General features: G+C 60.3%; 1 protein-coding gene across 6 annotated transcripts in view; it reads left to right on the forward strand.

The window, feature by feature from the left end:
• BAIAP2 (BAR/IMD domain containing adaptor protein 2) overlaps positions 1-15,994 on the forward strand; it is a 70,868-nt gene that overhangs the window by 30,443 nt on the left and 24,431 nt on the right. For all 6 annotated transcript variants that reach the window (XM_077166189.1, XM_077166191.1, XM_077166190.1 and 3 more), the window contains exons 4-6: positions 9,350-9,411; positions 10,078-10,149; positions 10,838-10,975. In XM_077166189.1, coding sequence (XP_077022304.1) covers positions 9,350-9,411; positions 10,078-10,149; positions 10,838-10,975 — 272 coding nt within the window. The remainder of the gene's footprint in view (positions 1-9,349; positions 9,412-10,077; positions 10,150-10,837; positions 10,976-15,994) is intronic.

The following is a 15,994-nucleotide window of genomic DNA, read 5'->3' on the forward strand; positions in this document are numbered from 1 at the left end:
CAGGAGGAGAAGCCTACTTTCTCCCAGGGCAACGCCGGGCTGCTGGGGGGCGGGGCAGGCAGCGCACGCTGCAGTTGGGTTCCTGGCTGGCGTCTGGGCGCGTGTCCCCGGCGCCATGTGCTCACAGGTCCCAGCTATCTTCCTCCGTAATGAGCATGCTGCGTTTGCGCTTTGTTCAAGCACGTGCTGGTGTGCTCTCTGAGGTGCCTTTCTGCTCTGGTGGCTACCAGGGTCAGTGAGCATCATGGACACCTGCCCAGGGGGACTCAGGGAGGCAAAGTGTGCTCTCAGCCTCTCTGCCTCCTGCAGAAAACAGGGCCCCTGGGGTCTTAAGGGGCAGGAATGCCCAGGGAGTGCGTGTTCAGTGCCCTTGGTGACTGCCGAGTCCACACAGGACGTTGTCTTCCTCCAGAGCGTCAGCTTGTTCCAGCCTCGGAGCCTCTGCTCGGGGGAGGAGAGCCTGGCTGTCCTCCCTGCCTGCCCATGCCCCCATCTGGGGCTGGTGGCTGCTCCTCACTGCTCGGCACGGGCATCTGCCTCTGGGACGTGGAGGCGTCCAGAGAGCATGGTTCCTGGGCCGGGAGGGATGGCGGGACCTGCCTCCCTTCTGCAGATGCACACATGTGCCATGCAAGCACATGTACACCCACAGGACACACGTGCAGATGTGCGTGCACACACAGTTGGTATTGTGGCTGGAGTGCTGGCCGGGCCTAACCGTGGGGTGCCTGTGCCGGGGCACGGCTGGCGACCTGGGCGGATCGTTGGTGCAGAATATCCTGTCCCCTGGGGAAGGGGAGGCGGGGTGGAAGGTGGAGCGGCGTGGGGGGCAGTGTGGGGAGGGGCACTGAGGGTGGCTGGGAGGGGGGTGCGGATTCTGCCCTCTCCGCTCTCCTACTGCCAATGCCAAGTGGCATTTTCCACTAGGCTACTGAACTTTAGTCCGTTCCCTGTAACTCTCCTCGAAACCTGACCCTGAGTTGCTTCAAATGCTTGTGAAGCTGTGAACGTTCTGATAAATGGAGTGCTAGCTCCTTAAAAGCTCACTGGAGACTAAAGAGATGTGTGGTGGAAGCAGTGGGCAGCATTCCATGTTGGGGGTCTGCCACGGGCGTTGTGTGGACCCCAGGGGTCTGGAGTGGGGGTGATCACTCAGAAGCAAGTGTGTATTAGCAGGGAAACCCCTGCATCCAAGGACGGTGGGGAGCTCCTGTGACCAGCTCCCTGCTCTCAGGGCACTCAAACTGAAACATTTGGGGGGGGGGGTGTCATGACCTGCACAACTAAATCCCGAGTGGTTTAGGGAAACGTGCATGTGTGTGCTCGCACTTCTTAAGGAGCAGTGAGGCAGAGGGCCTGCACAGGCGCAGGGACCGGCACGAAGTGTGCCAACCTGGCAGAGTCTCTACACCTGGGGAGTGTGGCCTGGGCAGAGGCCGTGCCCCTGTCCCACCTGTACTGCCAAGCAGGGCAGTGTGGCTGAATGCAGCTGCAGAACCAGCTGCACCCTCACCCCCCACCCGCCATGTACATCTACAGGAGGCTGCCTGGAGGCAAGGTCAGAGCTGGCTGCCGGAGAAACGACGGGGCAGGAGCTGGTCTCCCTGCAGCAGGAGGGTCCTTGGAGTGCCAGGGCCAGCCTTCCCTTCCCTGTCTTCCATGGGCCTCTGGGTCCCCAACTGGTCTCCCCTCCTCTCTGAGTTGCTGGGTGGGCCTTGCTTGGGGCCTTTGTGCTCCTGGCCGACAGCCTGGACGTCCGGAAGGTTCTCCCTCCTGACCTGCATGGCTGGCTGGCTTATCTGGGAGGAAGGACGCATCGGTCATTGGACACCTCCTCTGCGGAGAGGATTCATCCCACTGGGCATAGCCAGTGGTTCCTTTGCCCACCACATTGTCGTGCAGCCCCGACTCACTGTACAGTGCTCAGATGGGGGCTGCAGCACCCCATATCCAGTAGTGACACCTGCATCAAGATGCTGGCCTGTCATTTCCAGAGCCTGAGCGCTAAAGGTTTTGGTACCTGTGGTCTTCCCGAGTCTTGTGGACCCTTTATGCCTGAGCATGGCCGGCGCAGTGTGTGAAGGTTCTCCATGCCCTGAGCCTGTGAGCTTGGATGAAGCACCCGAAGGCCCCTCACTCTGTTGGCCCCTTGGTGTCTCTGGCCCGGCCCCATACAGTCTTTTGGGAAGTGCGCAGAAAGCCTTCTCTGTCCCCTGCATGTGCGGGAGAGCGAGCCTCCAAGTGTGGCTGTACCCCGAGGACCCCCTGAGAGTTCGGGTCTTGCCTGTGCTGAACGCAGCAACCCCTGGGTGTGGGGCCTCCTCTTCCATGTTCCGTTAACTCCAGGGCAGCGCCGGTGATCCTCACCCTCCCCTCCCTGTGATGGGCAGGTTGACCCCGGCGTCCTGGGCTGGCTGGGCGTCCCCACCTCAGACTTGCCCTGTGTGTCTCCCAGGACCTTCTCTCATCTGTGGGGGTCTGTCAGGAACTGGTTTTGCAACAGTGGAGAAGTAAAGGGCTTGAAGAGGAGAAGCAGGTGGCTGGGGCTCCCAGGGTGCCAGATGGGTGGACAACCGTGGCCAGAGCTTCCCGGGAACAGAGCCGCCTGCTCTGTGGGGAAGGGTCCGTGTCACCCAGACTTCTTGGGAGGCAGGTCTCCTGGCAGAATCAGTCCCTGTTGGCACCTGGAGCTTCACCTGTGAGCGTCTCGCTTCATTTTCCTAGTGGGCCCGGGCTCGCAGGGGGCGGGGAGAGGAACCTGCCCCATGTCAGGATCTGAGGTCCCAGGCTCGGACGCCCCTGTGGTGGGTGCGGCCAGCCGGGTATCAGGTTCCCGCATTGTATCCAGAGCTTAGTGCGCTCATGAAGCAAAACTGCTTCTTGCACAGGGCTGGCTGCCACGCTGCGGCACCACACCAAAAGATAGAAGCCTGGAGCTCTGAGTGCACCTGGAAAGCGGGTGCCAGTGAAAGGAGCCAGATGCAAGTGGATGGATACCGTGTGGTTGTGTTCATGTGAAATGTCCAGAGTAGGCAAATCTGTAGACAAAGCAGATGGGCGGCTGCTAAGGGGTGGGAGTGACTGCCAATGGCCACAGGGTCTCCTTAGGGGTGACAGAATGTTCCAGCACTAGACGAAGGTAGTGGAGGCACAACTTTGAGGACATACTAAATGCCACTGAATTGTTCACTTTTACCTCAATTACGAAAAAGCGGCAGCTGGGAAGCTGGCCTCTCCGAGGTCTCCGTCTGCCCAAGCCTGTGGTGGGCCCTGCGGGGCCCAGGCAGAAGCTGCAGACAGGCCCAGGCCCTCTGTGGCTCAGCTGCAGTTCTCAGGGGGTTTCCTACTCCTTGCGGCTGGCTATAGAACCTGAGGGGAAAGCCCCTTCGGGGGACCCTCATGGCTTCTGAGTTTCGGGGTTCTGGGCCTCCACCATTCCCAGCCGACCTACCTTGTACAGACAAAACTCTGAACCCTGAGTCTCTCCCTGCAAAGTGGGGGTGGCAGCATCGGTCCTGAGGAGTCCTGGGGATCAGCGATGGTACCCCCTGGGACGGTCGCATCCACTGAACTGGCTCCGCTCGAGGAGATACTCATAAATGGAGCAAGGTCCCTGAGCCGCTGGCCTGGCTGCCCGTAACCTCCGCCTTCCCGTGTGCGCTCCGCCCCGTGCCAGTCCTGCTCGGCTCCCCGGTGGATAAGGAGGAGACCACAACGGGCTTAGGCCCAGCTGGCTCTGCCTGCAAGGGGTAAGGGAGGCGCAGTGGCCTGCCAAGCTTGGCATGGGCCGGTGGTGTTCAGAGCCCCCAGAGGGAGGGGGGAGGTAGGTAAACTCCCTCGGCCTCGCCCAGAGCTGGCAGGTATCCCAGGCCCACGGCCTCCCTTCCCTCCTGACCTCCCCTCGTTGGCGGTGGGACAGAGGACAGCCAGGAGCGGCAGCCCCCACCCTGTCCTATCGTCTGTCAGTCTTAGGAGTGGTCACTCTGTATTTCTGCAGTCCTTTGTCCCTGTCAGGCTGTGGCAGGTGAGGTAGGGGAGTTGGCTGGGGGCAGAGCTGGGTGGGGCTGGAGCCCCCTTGCACCCACTTCTTTGGTGGGCTCCAGCAGTCTGCATCTTGGCCACAAGCCCACCCCCTGAGCTCACCTTCCCAGAACCAGGGACCCAGAGCCCCCATCTGTCTTGGGGTCCCCTGTACTCGGCTGTGACGCAGAAAGAGTGTACCCCCTGGGGAGGGGGACAGACTTGGAAACAGTTTCCTACTAGGAGCCACGAGCAGGGACCCAGTGCTCCCTGCACCCCTCAACCCCCAGTGCGACCTGCCAGGTGTTGAGAGGGACGGACAGAGAAGTGTCTATGTGTCCAGACTTCTCTAGGACTGGGTGTGTGACACTGAAGTGGCCAGTTCTCTGCCTTACCCTGCCTTCTTCCCCCACCCCGGGTGGGTGCTACTCTCAGCTGAGGCATGAGCTGACTGTTACCGATGGCAACAGAAGTTTCTGGAAACCAAAGCTGCTAGGTGTGACTGGCCCTAGCTGAGTCACCGCTGACCTTTTGCCCATGTGACTCATGCTGTGAGCTTGTAGAGAGGTTGGGGAGGGTGCAGCCCCATTCCCTGGACACTATGCACATGTGGAGCAGCTTCATTTTAAATGGACCTGGGCCTCGAGACCCCCATGTATGCCCACCGTCTCCACTGCCTTCCCTGCCCCCTATGCACCCCACTCCCGATCGTGAGGGGCAGGGGTTCAGCCAGCCCCTGGGGACTGTCCTGAGCCCTGGGGTTCCCACACCGGCTGTGCCTGCTGCCCCTGCAGGTGCCCTGAGGTGGGTCCTCCATTGCCCGTCGCCCCCTCCCTGGATCCCTCGGAGCCCGGCTGTCCCCGTCTGGTGGTGGCTTTGCTCCCTTCTGGCTTGCTGCCCTCTCTAATCCAGGGCAGGGTCTGTTTACACCCTGGGTTTCAACCCTAGGACCTGCCTGTGTGCTGATTCCCAATGAGTGGGGTCTGCACCCCCAAGGACTGGCAAAGAGCCCAGGGCATCCACTGCCTTCCCTGTGCTACAGGGCTGGCCTGGGGACACTGTCCATGCCTGCGTCCTTTCAGCGTGGGGGAAAGGGTGGGAAAGACCGTTGGACCCAAGACCTGGGACCTGGCTTCCCAGGCTCTAAGCCATCACTGACTCATCCTCTGGGACCAGAGGACAGGAAACGAAGGGACAAGTGCTCCCAGCTGCTCACTGGCAGGAATTACCTGCCCTGACAAGGGCTTGTTGTTACCTTGATGTTTGAAGTTCCTGGCATTACTTGGGGGACTGGTTTACGGCCTGGCCTGGCCTCTGTTGCTCCCTGTGCAGGAGCAGGTGTTGTAGGGGTAGCTGTCTCCTGTGGCCCAGCTTGGGGCACCCCACCGGCCCAGGGGTTAGGCTTGGTGGCCAGCACAGCTGCACTCCACCTCCTTGCACACTTCAGGTGCATGTGGCTTTCTACAGCACAGTTTAAATACTCCCATGGGGGCTGGTTCTGTGCATCAGCGGACTGCGGCCGACAGCTCCCCGCATGCCCAGTTCTGCCCGTTGTCCATCGTACTCATGGGTACGGTGATCCGCATCTGGGCTGGGGGGTGCTGGGCTGTGACTGAAGGCACTCAGCGCCCGCCTCTCTGTGCTGACAGGATGCATTCGCAAGGCCCAGTTGAGTACGACCCCATCACTGTCGGAGCCTCTGGCTCTGTGCCACCAGGCCAGGAGTTCCTCGAGAAGCTTCACACTGCCTCATGTCCAGAATGTGAAGAGTTCACCATTTGTTTGTTGCTTGTGGCTGCTTTCAGGTGCTTTCCTTGGGTTAGTGGGGTGTGCACAGCCTTCCAAGGAAACGTGCTTTTGGTTGATGTTGATGTTTAGCATTCTGAAGAATGTGGTGACAGTCGTGGGCACTGCCCAGTGGGAGCTGTCAGTGGACTGGCAGTGGGGATGACCGGTGCTAGCTCTGGCTTGGGGTCCCACCTGCCCAGTGTTGGTACTCTGACGGGGCCAGCTCAGCCCTCTTGCAGCTTGGGGCACAGTGGCTCATGTTTGCTTAGTGGTCTTCCCACCAGGGACTGGGAACTGTCACACCCGGGCCCCTTCACTGGGGTCTGGCCTGACCCATGGGTGGTCTGGTCTGGGCCTGGTCTGGACGCAGCCATTCTTGCTCGTCCGGGCTCCCCAGCAGGCCTGTCCCGGGGAGCAGTGCAGACAGCTTTGGGAGCCCATGCAGGTGAGGGCTGGGTGACCATACAGAAGACATCTGTCAGCCAGAACCCTTGGCATGTGCAGCGGCCAGGCTCTGGAGGCCGGTGCTGGCATCTGGAACGCGGGAAACAGGGCAGATGTTTAGCATATCCAACTCCGTGACTTGAATGTGAGTGGGGAGGGGGCTCTGGCACCTGCCTGCCCCCATTCTCCTTCCTGCCCCTTTCTCCCTGCCGGCTTGGTGGGGGAGGTCCTCAGCCACCAGCAGGATGTGAGGCTGCACTACTGGGCAGCTCAGAGTGTGCCAGGAAACCACTCCACACACACTCATCAGCCACACTCACATGCATGTGCTTACATGCACACAACACATGCTCACACACTCGTATAGCCATATGCACATTTATGCTTACACACAAGCACATGCTTACGTACACCTACACTTGCATACTCAGCACACACGCTCACACACCGATACAGCCACACTCACAGCACATATGCTCAACCATACTGATTTGCACACACAGCCGCTGACACCTTCATGTACACTTATGCACATGCACACACAATGTACTGTGTAGTCACATGTACAAGTATACTCACTCACATGCACACTCTCATGCACATTCACACTCACACACTCTCAGCTCATGCCCTCCACTGGTCTCCCTTTCTGAAACTGGCCTCTGAGGTAGAGCTCCCCCTGGGCTGGGCATGTCACTGACTCTCCCTTGGAGACGAGGTACAGCTCCGGGGGGATGGGGTCTTCTTTGCCTTTCGGGGGCCTGCCGTCTGCCCGAAGTCTGCTTCCTCACATGGTCTCAGCCTCGGTAGAAGTGCAGGCAGGGCCACAGTCACTGCCTCTGTGGTAGGGGACCCCTCAGTGCTGCCAGCCCCTGCCATCTGTGATGACCTCCACAGGACAGGGAGGTGTGGTCAGGTTTTGAAGCAAGACATAGCTCTCCGCTGCTCCTCACCTCCCCAGACAGGACCTTTGCGTCTGGTCAAAGCACGGGGCCTCTGTGAACATGGCCCCGAGTGAGATGACCCTGTATGAGGTTACTCAGAGCTTGGGGCCCAGTGCACCGGGAAGCACAAGGTGGGGGCCAGAGGCAGCAGCAGGCACCTGCAGGGTGGAGGGGAGGGGGATGTGCCACAGCGAGCTGGCCTCCTGGATCCCAGAGGACTCGGTCGGCTGGGTGGACTCGGTCCCCTGAGGGGTGGGTGTAGCCCGTGCTGTCCCCGCCTGCTGGCCTGGCCGTGGTGGGGGGTCATACTTGTCAAAGGAGGGGAGTCTGTAGCCCGCCTCTCAGTGGTGAGTGCCCAGAGTTGCTGTGACAGAGTGAGGACAGCCCCAGTGGCTGGCCTGGGGCACGTGCCCCAGGGAAGCAGCCTCATCCTCGTCGGGCTCTGTAGGGTCCTTGGGAACTGTTCTGGTTTGGGTGCTCCCTGGTGGCTGCCCACGGTAGAAGGTGGGTGGCTTTGAGGGGACGCCAGGACTGTGTGACAGGGGCAGGCCCATCTGTCAGCAGGACAGGGAAGCCCACCCCACTGAGGGCAGCGCCTGGCACAGGGAACGGCTGCCTAGCAAGCACGTACCCACACCCAGTCCTTCCTACGCCGAGGAGGGCACTCGCCATCCAGCCCAGGGGATCTGTCCCAGAGTGGGGGTAACCTCCCTCTCAACGCTGAGGAGTGCGCAGACAGTTCCAGAATGTCAGGAAGCCACGGCACACTGACGTGGGTGGGTGTTAGGGTTCTGTTGATACATCTGTGGCTGCGTATTGGGCTGCAGGACTCTTCTTTTGGGGTCCCGTCCCAAACGGCTGAGGTTGGCAGCCCTGGCATTGGCCTCCTCTAGGGGGTGTGGCTGGCAGCTCAATCTGCCACCCTCAGTGGTCAAAAGTTGGGCGTCAACACTTGGTGGTCTCAGGGGATCTCCAGGGGGTTGGGGAAGGGAAGACGGAAAGCATTTGCCTGAGAAGGAAGAAACCCTGCCAGGTTCCTCTCCGGAGGTCTCTGTCATTCAGCTCTCCTCTGCCCTTCTCTCTCAGTAGGGGGAAGCGGGGAGTCCAGCAATCTGGGGGATCCTCTCGGGTGGGTGTGGCCCAGGGCTCAGCCTGGGAGTCGCCCGCCCAGCCCGTGTGAGTGTGACCGCGGCTGGAAATGACAAGCCCGCACTTCCCTGCACGCTGAGGCCACACTTCAGGTGTCCTCATCTGCCTTTTGCAAATGGGCCAAGGAGATGTCAGTCCTTGAAGTGTCAGTGTTCTGGAAAGACATTCATGAGGAAATGAACGTACCAGGCCTTCATTCACTTCGTCCCTAGAGGGTGCAGCCACGTGCTCGGGCCCTGACCACATTGGATTCAGCTCCTGGCAGCCAGCTGAGGGCCCAGCAGGGCAGATCTGGCCTGCAGACAAGGGCCAGGCTTTTAGGATTTGTAGCCAAGGGATTGAGCTTGGTTCCCAGAGGCTTCCTGGAGCCTGCACCCTGCACCCTGCTTCTTCCCACAGAGCTGGGAGGTCCTCAGCCCCCTGCACCCCTCAGATTGGCAAGAGACATCCGCATGGCAGGTTGGCCCAGTGGGGGCTGCTCCCTGGAGCAAGTGTATTCCCAGAGGTTCACACAGGGACCCAGGTTTTGAAGGACCAAAAAATATGGATTCCTCCCAGCTTTTTTCCCTTGACACACGTCTTTTCTGATGCAGAGACTCAGAGACCCACCCCCACCCCCAGACACCCCAGAGGTTCCAAGAGACCCTTGGGACAGTTGCCCAGAGTCCTTGTTACAGATTTTTTTCTGCTTCTTACCCTTGTGTTGTCAGAAGAAGCTGCAGGCACCCCTGCTCCTTCCTCCTCCCTCCCTTCCACCAAACCCCCCGTCTTGCCCTGGCACCCCCAGCCCATGCCTCTGCTTGCTGGAGCACAGAGGTTACCCGAGCAGCCCACGAGGCCTTGCTGGGTGGAGCCCCCACAGCCCCGAGACCGCAGGGCTCCAGGGTCTGTCCTCCGGGGTCAGCACCTGCCCTGGAGCCCTGGCAGGTGGGTGTGGGTGTGGGTTAAAGGCTCTAACTTTCCTCCCCCCATATTTTTTCTCTCCCTACGTTTTGTCTTTCCAGGAGACGTTCTCTTCCAGATGGCAGAAGTTCACAGGCAGATTCAGAATCAGCTGGAAGAAATGGTGAGTCCCAGCTTCCCTGCCACCCCCACTAGGGGTGGGGCTGGGGGCTGTGCGGTGGGTAGGAGGGGCTGGGTGTGATGTGGAAAGACTGGGAGACACGCACGCACTGGGCAAGCCCCCCTCCCACCTGCCTGCTGGGCCTGGGTGGGCACCAGGATCGGGGCGGGGGGCACACATGTGAGCCCCTGCTATAGACCCCACCAGGACATTGCCAGTGGTTAGTGGGGGCTGGTGGCCAGACTACCACTCGTCATTTTCTTCCTTCCAAGGGTAGTTGGAAACCCAGGTTCTCTTTGGACAATTCTGATTATAAAATACACAGCTTTTTTCCCAAAACCAAAACATGCCTGGGGTAGCTGGTTTGCAGCATCCATCTAAAGCAGGAGCCACTCTCGGTCTACCCTGCATATTCGGCCTGTTGCCCACATGTTCTGTGTCTATGCAGCCCCCCAGCTGCGACCCTCGGGGGCAGCAGTATGTTTCCCCAGGTGTGGCTGGGTGAACAGAGTTGCTGGCATCCGGCCCCTCCCGGTGCTCATCCCTCACCCTCGTCCCCGGGGAATGCCGGAGATCTGGGGCCACATGCGTTCTGTGGCACTGTGTGGGGCTGCTCGGCCCTGCCCCGCTGGCGCCTGCCTGCTGAGCTGTGTGCCTTCTCTCCCCCAGCTGAAGTCCTTTCACAACGAGCTGCTCACGCAGCTGGAACAGAAGGTGGAGCTGGACTCCAGGTACCTGAGCGTAAGTGCCGCCCTCGTCGTGCTGGCCAGGTCACCCTAGCACCTGCACCTGTTTGCTGGTGATCTTTGTTCTTAAATCCTGCCCTCGGTCCAAAGGTTTTCCACTTTACTGTGACAGTCCACCTTTGTGTTGGGTTCCCCGGCCCCCTGACGTTCTCTCTTGTCCACTGGGGACGAGTGCCTCAGGGTCCCTGAGTGCAGCCTGGGTGGAGACGGCCATGCCTGGTGCCTGCCTGGGCCCTGGCTGCAGCGTCCTCACCCCTAGCTGCATCACCAAAACCTTGACATGACCTTGGTGGCCTGTGAGGGCTGCATGAGGTCCCTCTTGGGCCTACTGTCCTTTCATCAGGTCCTCCCTGCCCTGTTCCCCTTTTTCCCACCCCTCACGTGTCCCAGAGACAGGGAGAACTGCGCTGGAGCCTGTGGCTGCTGGTCGTTCATTGCCCAGGTTTAACCCAGGTGTGGGGGGGGGGCAGGGCTGAGGCGCTGCTTTTGCTCCCCATCCTGGGAGCCAGCACTCGTTGGGGCGGGGCGGGGCAGGGCTGCGGTCATGGTCGTGAGCCCCCCACTTCGACCTGCAGCTCTGCATGTCCTGCAGGGTCCTGGGGCTGTTACGGAGCAGAGTGGGAAGGGGCTGTTTGGGCATGCGCACAGCCTCTATGTCCTGCTTTCTGCCCTCTGAACTCCAGGCTGCCCTGAAGAAGTACCAGACGGAGCAGAGGAACAAGGGTGACGCCCTCGACAAGTGCCAGGCTGAGCTCAAGAAGCTCCGCAAGAAGAGCCAGGGCAGCAAAAACCCCCAGAAGTACTCGGACAAGGAGCTGCAGGTGGGCTGGCCAGGACACGCTCCAGGGTGCAGGCAGGGGGGCCGGGTCCAGGGTCCAGGCTGGGGCAGAGGGTCTGGGGTGTGGGCAAGGGGCCAGGGTGGGCTGCTGGCCCCTCTTCCCTGGTGGCTTGGTTTCCACCTGCTGAAGCAGATACCTTGCAGTGCCATGGTCTCCACAGTAGGCATCTGTTGGCATATGGGTTTAAGGTTAGGAGAAATCCAAGAGCCAGGCGTCACCAGGTTGAAGCTTTCTCCCCAGAGACTGTGGGTCCGGGCTGGCAGTCCTTGGTTCTTAGCTCTTCCGTCACTTGGAGTTGGGCGTGGCAGCCTCTTCTTTCTCTTCTGGACCTATTGACTGGCTACTTCCCAGGCTTCTCCCCTCCAGATCAGTCTCCTTTGCCTACTGGGACTTGAGCCATGTGGCATAAAGCCCACCCACTCACTGTGGTGACACCCCAACGATAGCATCTTCCGGGGTCCTGTGCACACGGGTGGAGCCCCAGCACCAGGTGTGGGGACCTGAACTTGCCTGTGAGGGGCAGGGTCCAGTCCCAACACCTGGTTTGGAATATCCCCCCTTTTATAAAAAGCAGTAGGTGAAGGAAATGAGACCCCCTTTCTTTGTGCTTAGCCGAGATGAGATGAGCCTGACTAGTCTTGTGTGAGGTCCCTGTCCTGTTAGATTTCCGCAGCCACGAGCAGCCCCCTGCAGCCCTCATTTTCCCCAGAGCTGGCACTTGCACATGTCTCACCTGCCCTGTTCCCAGCAGCTCAGCACGTGTGTGAGCAGATTCTAGGCCAGAGGAGGAGACAACCCAGATATAATTTGCCTGCCTGCATCCCTCAGGGCTCCAGCTAAGACCCCAGACTGTTCAGTTAATCAAATTGTGATTGCCCACCTCAGGTCTGGGCCTTAGAGCCCCCGAGCAAGCAGCCAGCTAGGCCAGAGTCAAGGGCTCTCCACAGCCCCGCAGCGCATGGCAGATGGCCCGGGCGAGGGCCGTGCTGTGGGGCTGGTGCCGTGCACTGAGTGGGCAAGGATTCAGGGCAGTGTGGCGTGGTATACCCTAGAGCCCCTGGCCAGTTACCTGGTTTGGGCCTGGCTCCAGGACCTCATCCCGACATCACAGGTCCTACGCGGTTCGGGTAAGGAGGAAACAAGCCAAGGCCCAGGTGCCTAGAAGGGAAATATCATGGAAATATATTCATGGCCTATCATCTGCCTGGAAGCTTCCGGACAGGGCCCAGGAGGTGGGCGGAGGCTGGCGCTGTGGGCTGGTCCCTCCTCAAGCTGCCCTCTTCTGCTAGCTGTCAGGTTGGCGGCGTCTGCACGCAGGCCCTTTCTTCTGCCGCCCTGTGGGCATGTGTGAGTGTGCGTGTGCTGCAGTCTCAGCCTACACTGAGACCGGCAGCCCTGTGGTGCCTGGGCCACGTCCTGCTGGCTGCTTGAGCATCATGAGATAGCAGGCTCACCTGCAGTGTGGTGGCTGGCCTACACTGCCGAGATTGGAGGGGCACCAGCTGCCCCGGTGGAGGGGGCGAGGTGGATGATGGCGAATGAGAGTGTGGCCAGGGTTCCCCACGGCACAACTGGTAGAGCCCGACACGCTCCCATGGCCCCAGGGCCCAAGCATGCCTGGCGGGTACAGCACCACCTCGGCCACACGTGTGTGCTCTGTCACAGCTGCCTCGGCCACGCGTGTGCTCTGTCAAAGAAGCCAAGGCCCGGCAATGACACCTTGAAGTCCCGTCCCTCACCCACCCAGGCTCTCAGACGCTGTGGCCACGGGGCCTGGTTGAATTGCGTCCATGAGTAAATTCCTAGGAGCGCGGCACGGCACTGAGGAGTAGAATACCTTACCCATGTCAGTGCGCACGTGTGTTTCTGTCTGAACCAGGGTGTGTTCGCCATTTTGGTTTTGGAAAGACATGAACAGCAGACAGCGCTGCATCCCCTCTGCCTGGGCGGGTCGTAGCTGCACACGTGGGCAGCAGGTGGGATGGGGCAGGTGGGATGGGGTGGGGCTTCCAAGCTCCCAGGCTGGGCACACCTGCGAGGGAACCGCTCAGGCCGCAGTGCCGCTCGTCCAGGGATCTCTCCTTGAGGCAGTGTCTTTCTTATTCTTATACAGCTTTATTAAAGTATAGCTGGCACACCTCAGAGTTCACTCATCTCGAGTTGAGGCTTGCTAGCTTTTAGTGTGTTCACCATCACCACAGTTTAGTCTTGCGACATTTTCATCACCCCAAAGAAAAACGCACACCCCTTGGCAGTCCCTCCCCAGACCCCAGGCCCTGGCTACCACCAGCCTGCTTTCTCTGTCAGGTTTGTCTGCCCTGAGCGTTTAAGTGGGACCACACAGTAACCGTCCTGTTGGGTCTGGCTTCTTTCAGTCAGCGTCATGTACTCGAAGTTTGTCTGCGTCATAGCGCAGCTCAGCGCTTCCCCCTTTCTATGCTCTGTAGTACTACGCTGGGCAGCCGCTTAGGCTCTGCCTTGAGTAGGTCAGAGTCTCTGCCGTGGACGGCTGACCCTACCATCATCTCCAGCTAAAGGCAGAGATTGTAAGTGGGAAGTTGGCAAGGATGCCTTGAAGGTGGGGGAGAATGGGCATTCCTTGCAGAATGAACTCTATTCCCAAACAAAGGCACCCCAACGCCTGGTTTTCAACCCCAGATCCTTTTAACACCAGTAACTTGGGAGGTCCTCCTGTCCCTGCAGGAGCCCTGGTGAAGGGGTCAGACATGTGTGGGCAGCTTGGTCTGTGCTGCCCGGCATCGGTGGACGGCTCCGTGGGTAGGAGTGGGGTCCTGTCGTCCTTTCCAGGCTGGGCCTCCCCTCCTCTTCCAGCCAGGGCTGCTGCCCTGGGGCCCAGCCAGCTCGGAGCCTCTGAGGTTTGGGATGGCGGCCACTTGAGGGGCTCCAGATCTGGCAGGTGAGCCCCAGGGGGTTGGACATTCACCAGGAGAGCTGGTGTCAGAGGTGAGGCTCTTCATACCCCATTCTGCCCGTCTTCTTGGGTCAGTGGGAAGCTGGGAATAATTGGGGTGACACTGGCCAGCTCTGCCCCACCCCACCGCAGCCTGCTTAGGGTGATCGACCCCCATCTTGGCACTGTGGAAAAGCAGGAGGCAGCGGGCAGCCCCCGCTGGGGAAGACAGCGGTCCATCCAGGGCCCTCTTCAGGCCACACCTGACCAAGTGTCCGTGTGAGCTGTGCTGGCGGGACGGCACAATGGCCACCTTGGCACCACGGCCTCGCTCTGGCAGCCTCTCTGCTTGGCCTCCTGGGCCCCTCCTTGGAGGTGCCCGACTTGGCCTTTCTTCCCTGGGTCAGCCCTGGCTAAGCCTTCCCCTCTGTGGGATTCAGATTTGGATCTGAATCCTGCGTCTGCCTATAAGGACCACGTGACTGTGAAAAACTCCAGATCCTCCCCAAGCCTCAGTTTCCCCATTTGCAGGGTGGGCCGCTGCCACTGCTCTCCCTGCCTTGGGGCGCTGGCAGGAGGGCCCGCTAGGCCTGGAGGAGGACTGTCCTGCCCCCCCTTTCCTGCTGCCATCCACATCGGCGCCTTGCTCGCAGACCAGTCCCCGTCTTTTACTTCAACCCCTCCCTTCTCTGGGAAGCAGCTCTTGAACCCTTAACCCGTGTAAGTGTATGATTGTGGTGAGTTTTCCTGGTTTCCTGAGTGGTGAAGCTCCTTCAGGAAGGGCATGTCCTTTCTCAGCTCCCCAATCAGCATCCAGCACAGGCTGCCTCTTGCCAGCCCCAGCCAGGAGGGATCACTTACCATTCCGTTTATTTGACAACGAGGAGGCTGGGCTAGGTGTCCTTGGAGCCCTCCACCCCACTTCTGCCCACAGGCACTGGGGTGCTGGGGGTGCCCTCTGCCTGTAGGGGACCCTGGGTGGAAGCCATCCTTTCTGAGCTGGGTGTTCGGGATACTGCCTTCCTGAACCGAGGTGAATTTGTTCAACTCACCTAACCTGCCTGGGGAGCTGTGGTTTCCCGTGGGCCCCTCACTGTGGCAGACTGATTCTTGCTGGCCCTGGCCTGGCTTCCAGTTCTCCATGCTTTCTTCAGCTGTCCAGGAGCCGAGGCCTGAATTCCACCAAGCAGCGTGGCTGCAAGGGCTGGGCCGCACACAGGGCCTTCCTGGGCCACAACCCACACCCACCCTGAGTGGACAAGGAGAGCCCCTGTAGGCACCCGTGAGGTGAGGCTTTTGTGGTCTCCCGGCCTGGTAGGTACAGGAGGAAGGGCTTGGTCCAAGATGCCTTCCGGAAGGAAAAATACTGCTCTCCTCTTTCTTTCTCTGCTTTGCAGAGCAGCTGGTCGTTCCCTGGTCTCCCCAGCCACTGCAAGTGGCCACGGGCACTGTGTGCTCTTCCAAAGCTGTACCCAGGGTCCACTGGCTGTGGGGGTGTCTCCAGCTGGGCCTTACTCAGTGGTACTGTCATGGACCGCACAGCCACCAGACTGCTTACCTGCCTGCCCCCTGGGGCCGCTGGGAGCTAACTCGAGTCTCCCCACCCTGAGGAGAGCTGGGAGAGCATAGTCCCCCCTGTTTGGGCTCCTGGGTTGCTTCTTCAAGTTACTGGAGGCCTGGCCCTTTGCCACTGGGGAGCAGAAGCAGAGGCTTGCTGGGACCTGCCAGGTAGGGACCAGCCCCCCAGGAGGGAAGGGCCTTGAGCCCCTGCTGGAGCCTGGGCTCACCTCCACCTGCCAGGAGGACTGGCTTGTGCTCCTGGGGTGCCTCTGACCCCCACTTTGCCAAGGTCTGGGCACAGGTACAGCCATGAGGTGTGAGCCACGAGTGTGTGGAGTCTGGTTGGAGTCAGGAATCTTGTGGGCCCCAGATGTGGGGGTCCATCACAGGCCCAGGGCCATGCAAAGCCCAGGCCCAATGCCGAGCTGCTGCTACTGGCTTCTCTTGGAGGGATATGGGGGTGGTCCATGCTGGACCCCGGGTCCTCACGGCTCTCCTCAAGGTATGCCGCAGTCTTGACAGCTATGAGG

Source organism: Tamandua tetradactyla, chromosome 6 (genome assembly GCF_023851605.1).
Source record: "Tamandua tetradactyla isolate mTamTet1 chromosome 6, mTamTet1.pri, whole genome shotgun sequence".
Lineage (NCBI taxonomy): Eukaryota > Metazoa > Chordata > Mammalia > Pilosa > Myrmecophagidae > Tamandua > Tamandua tetradactyla.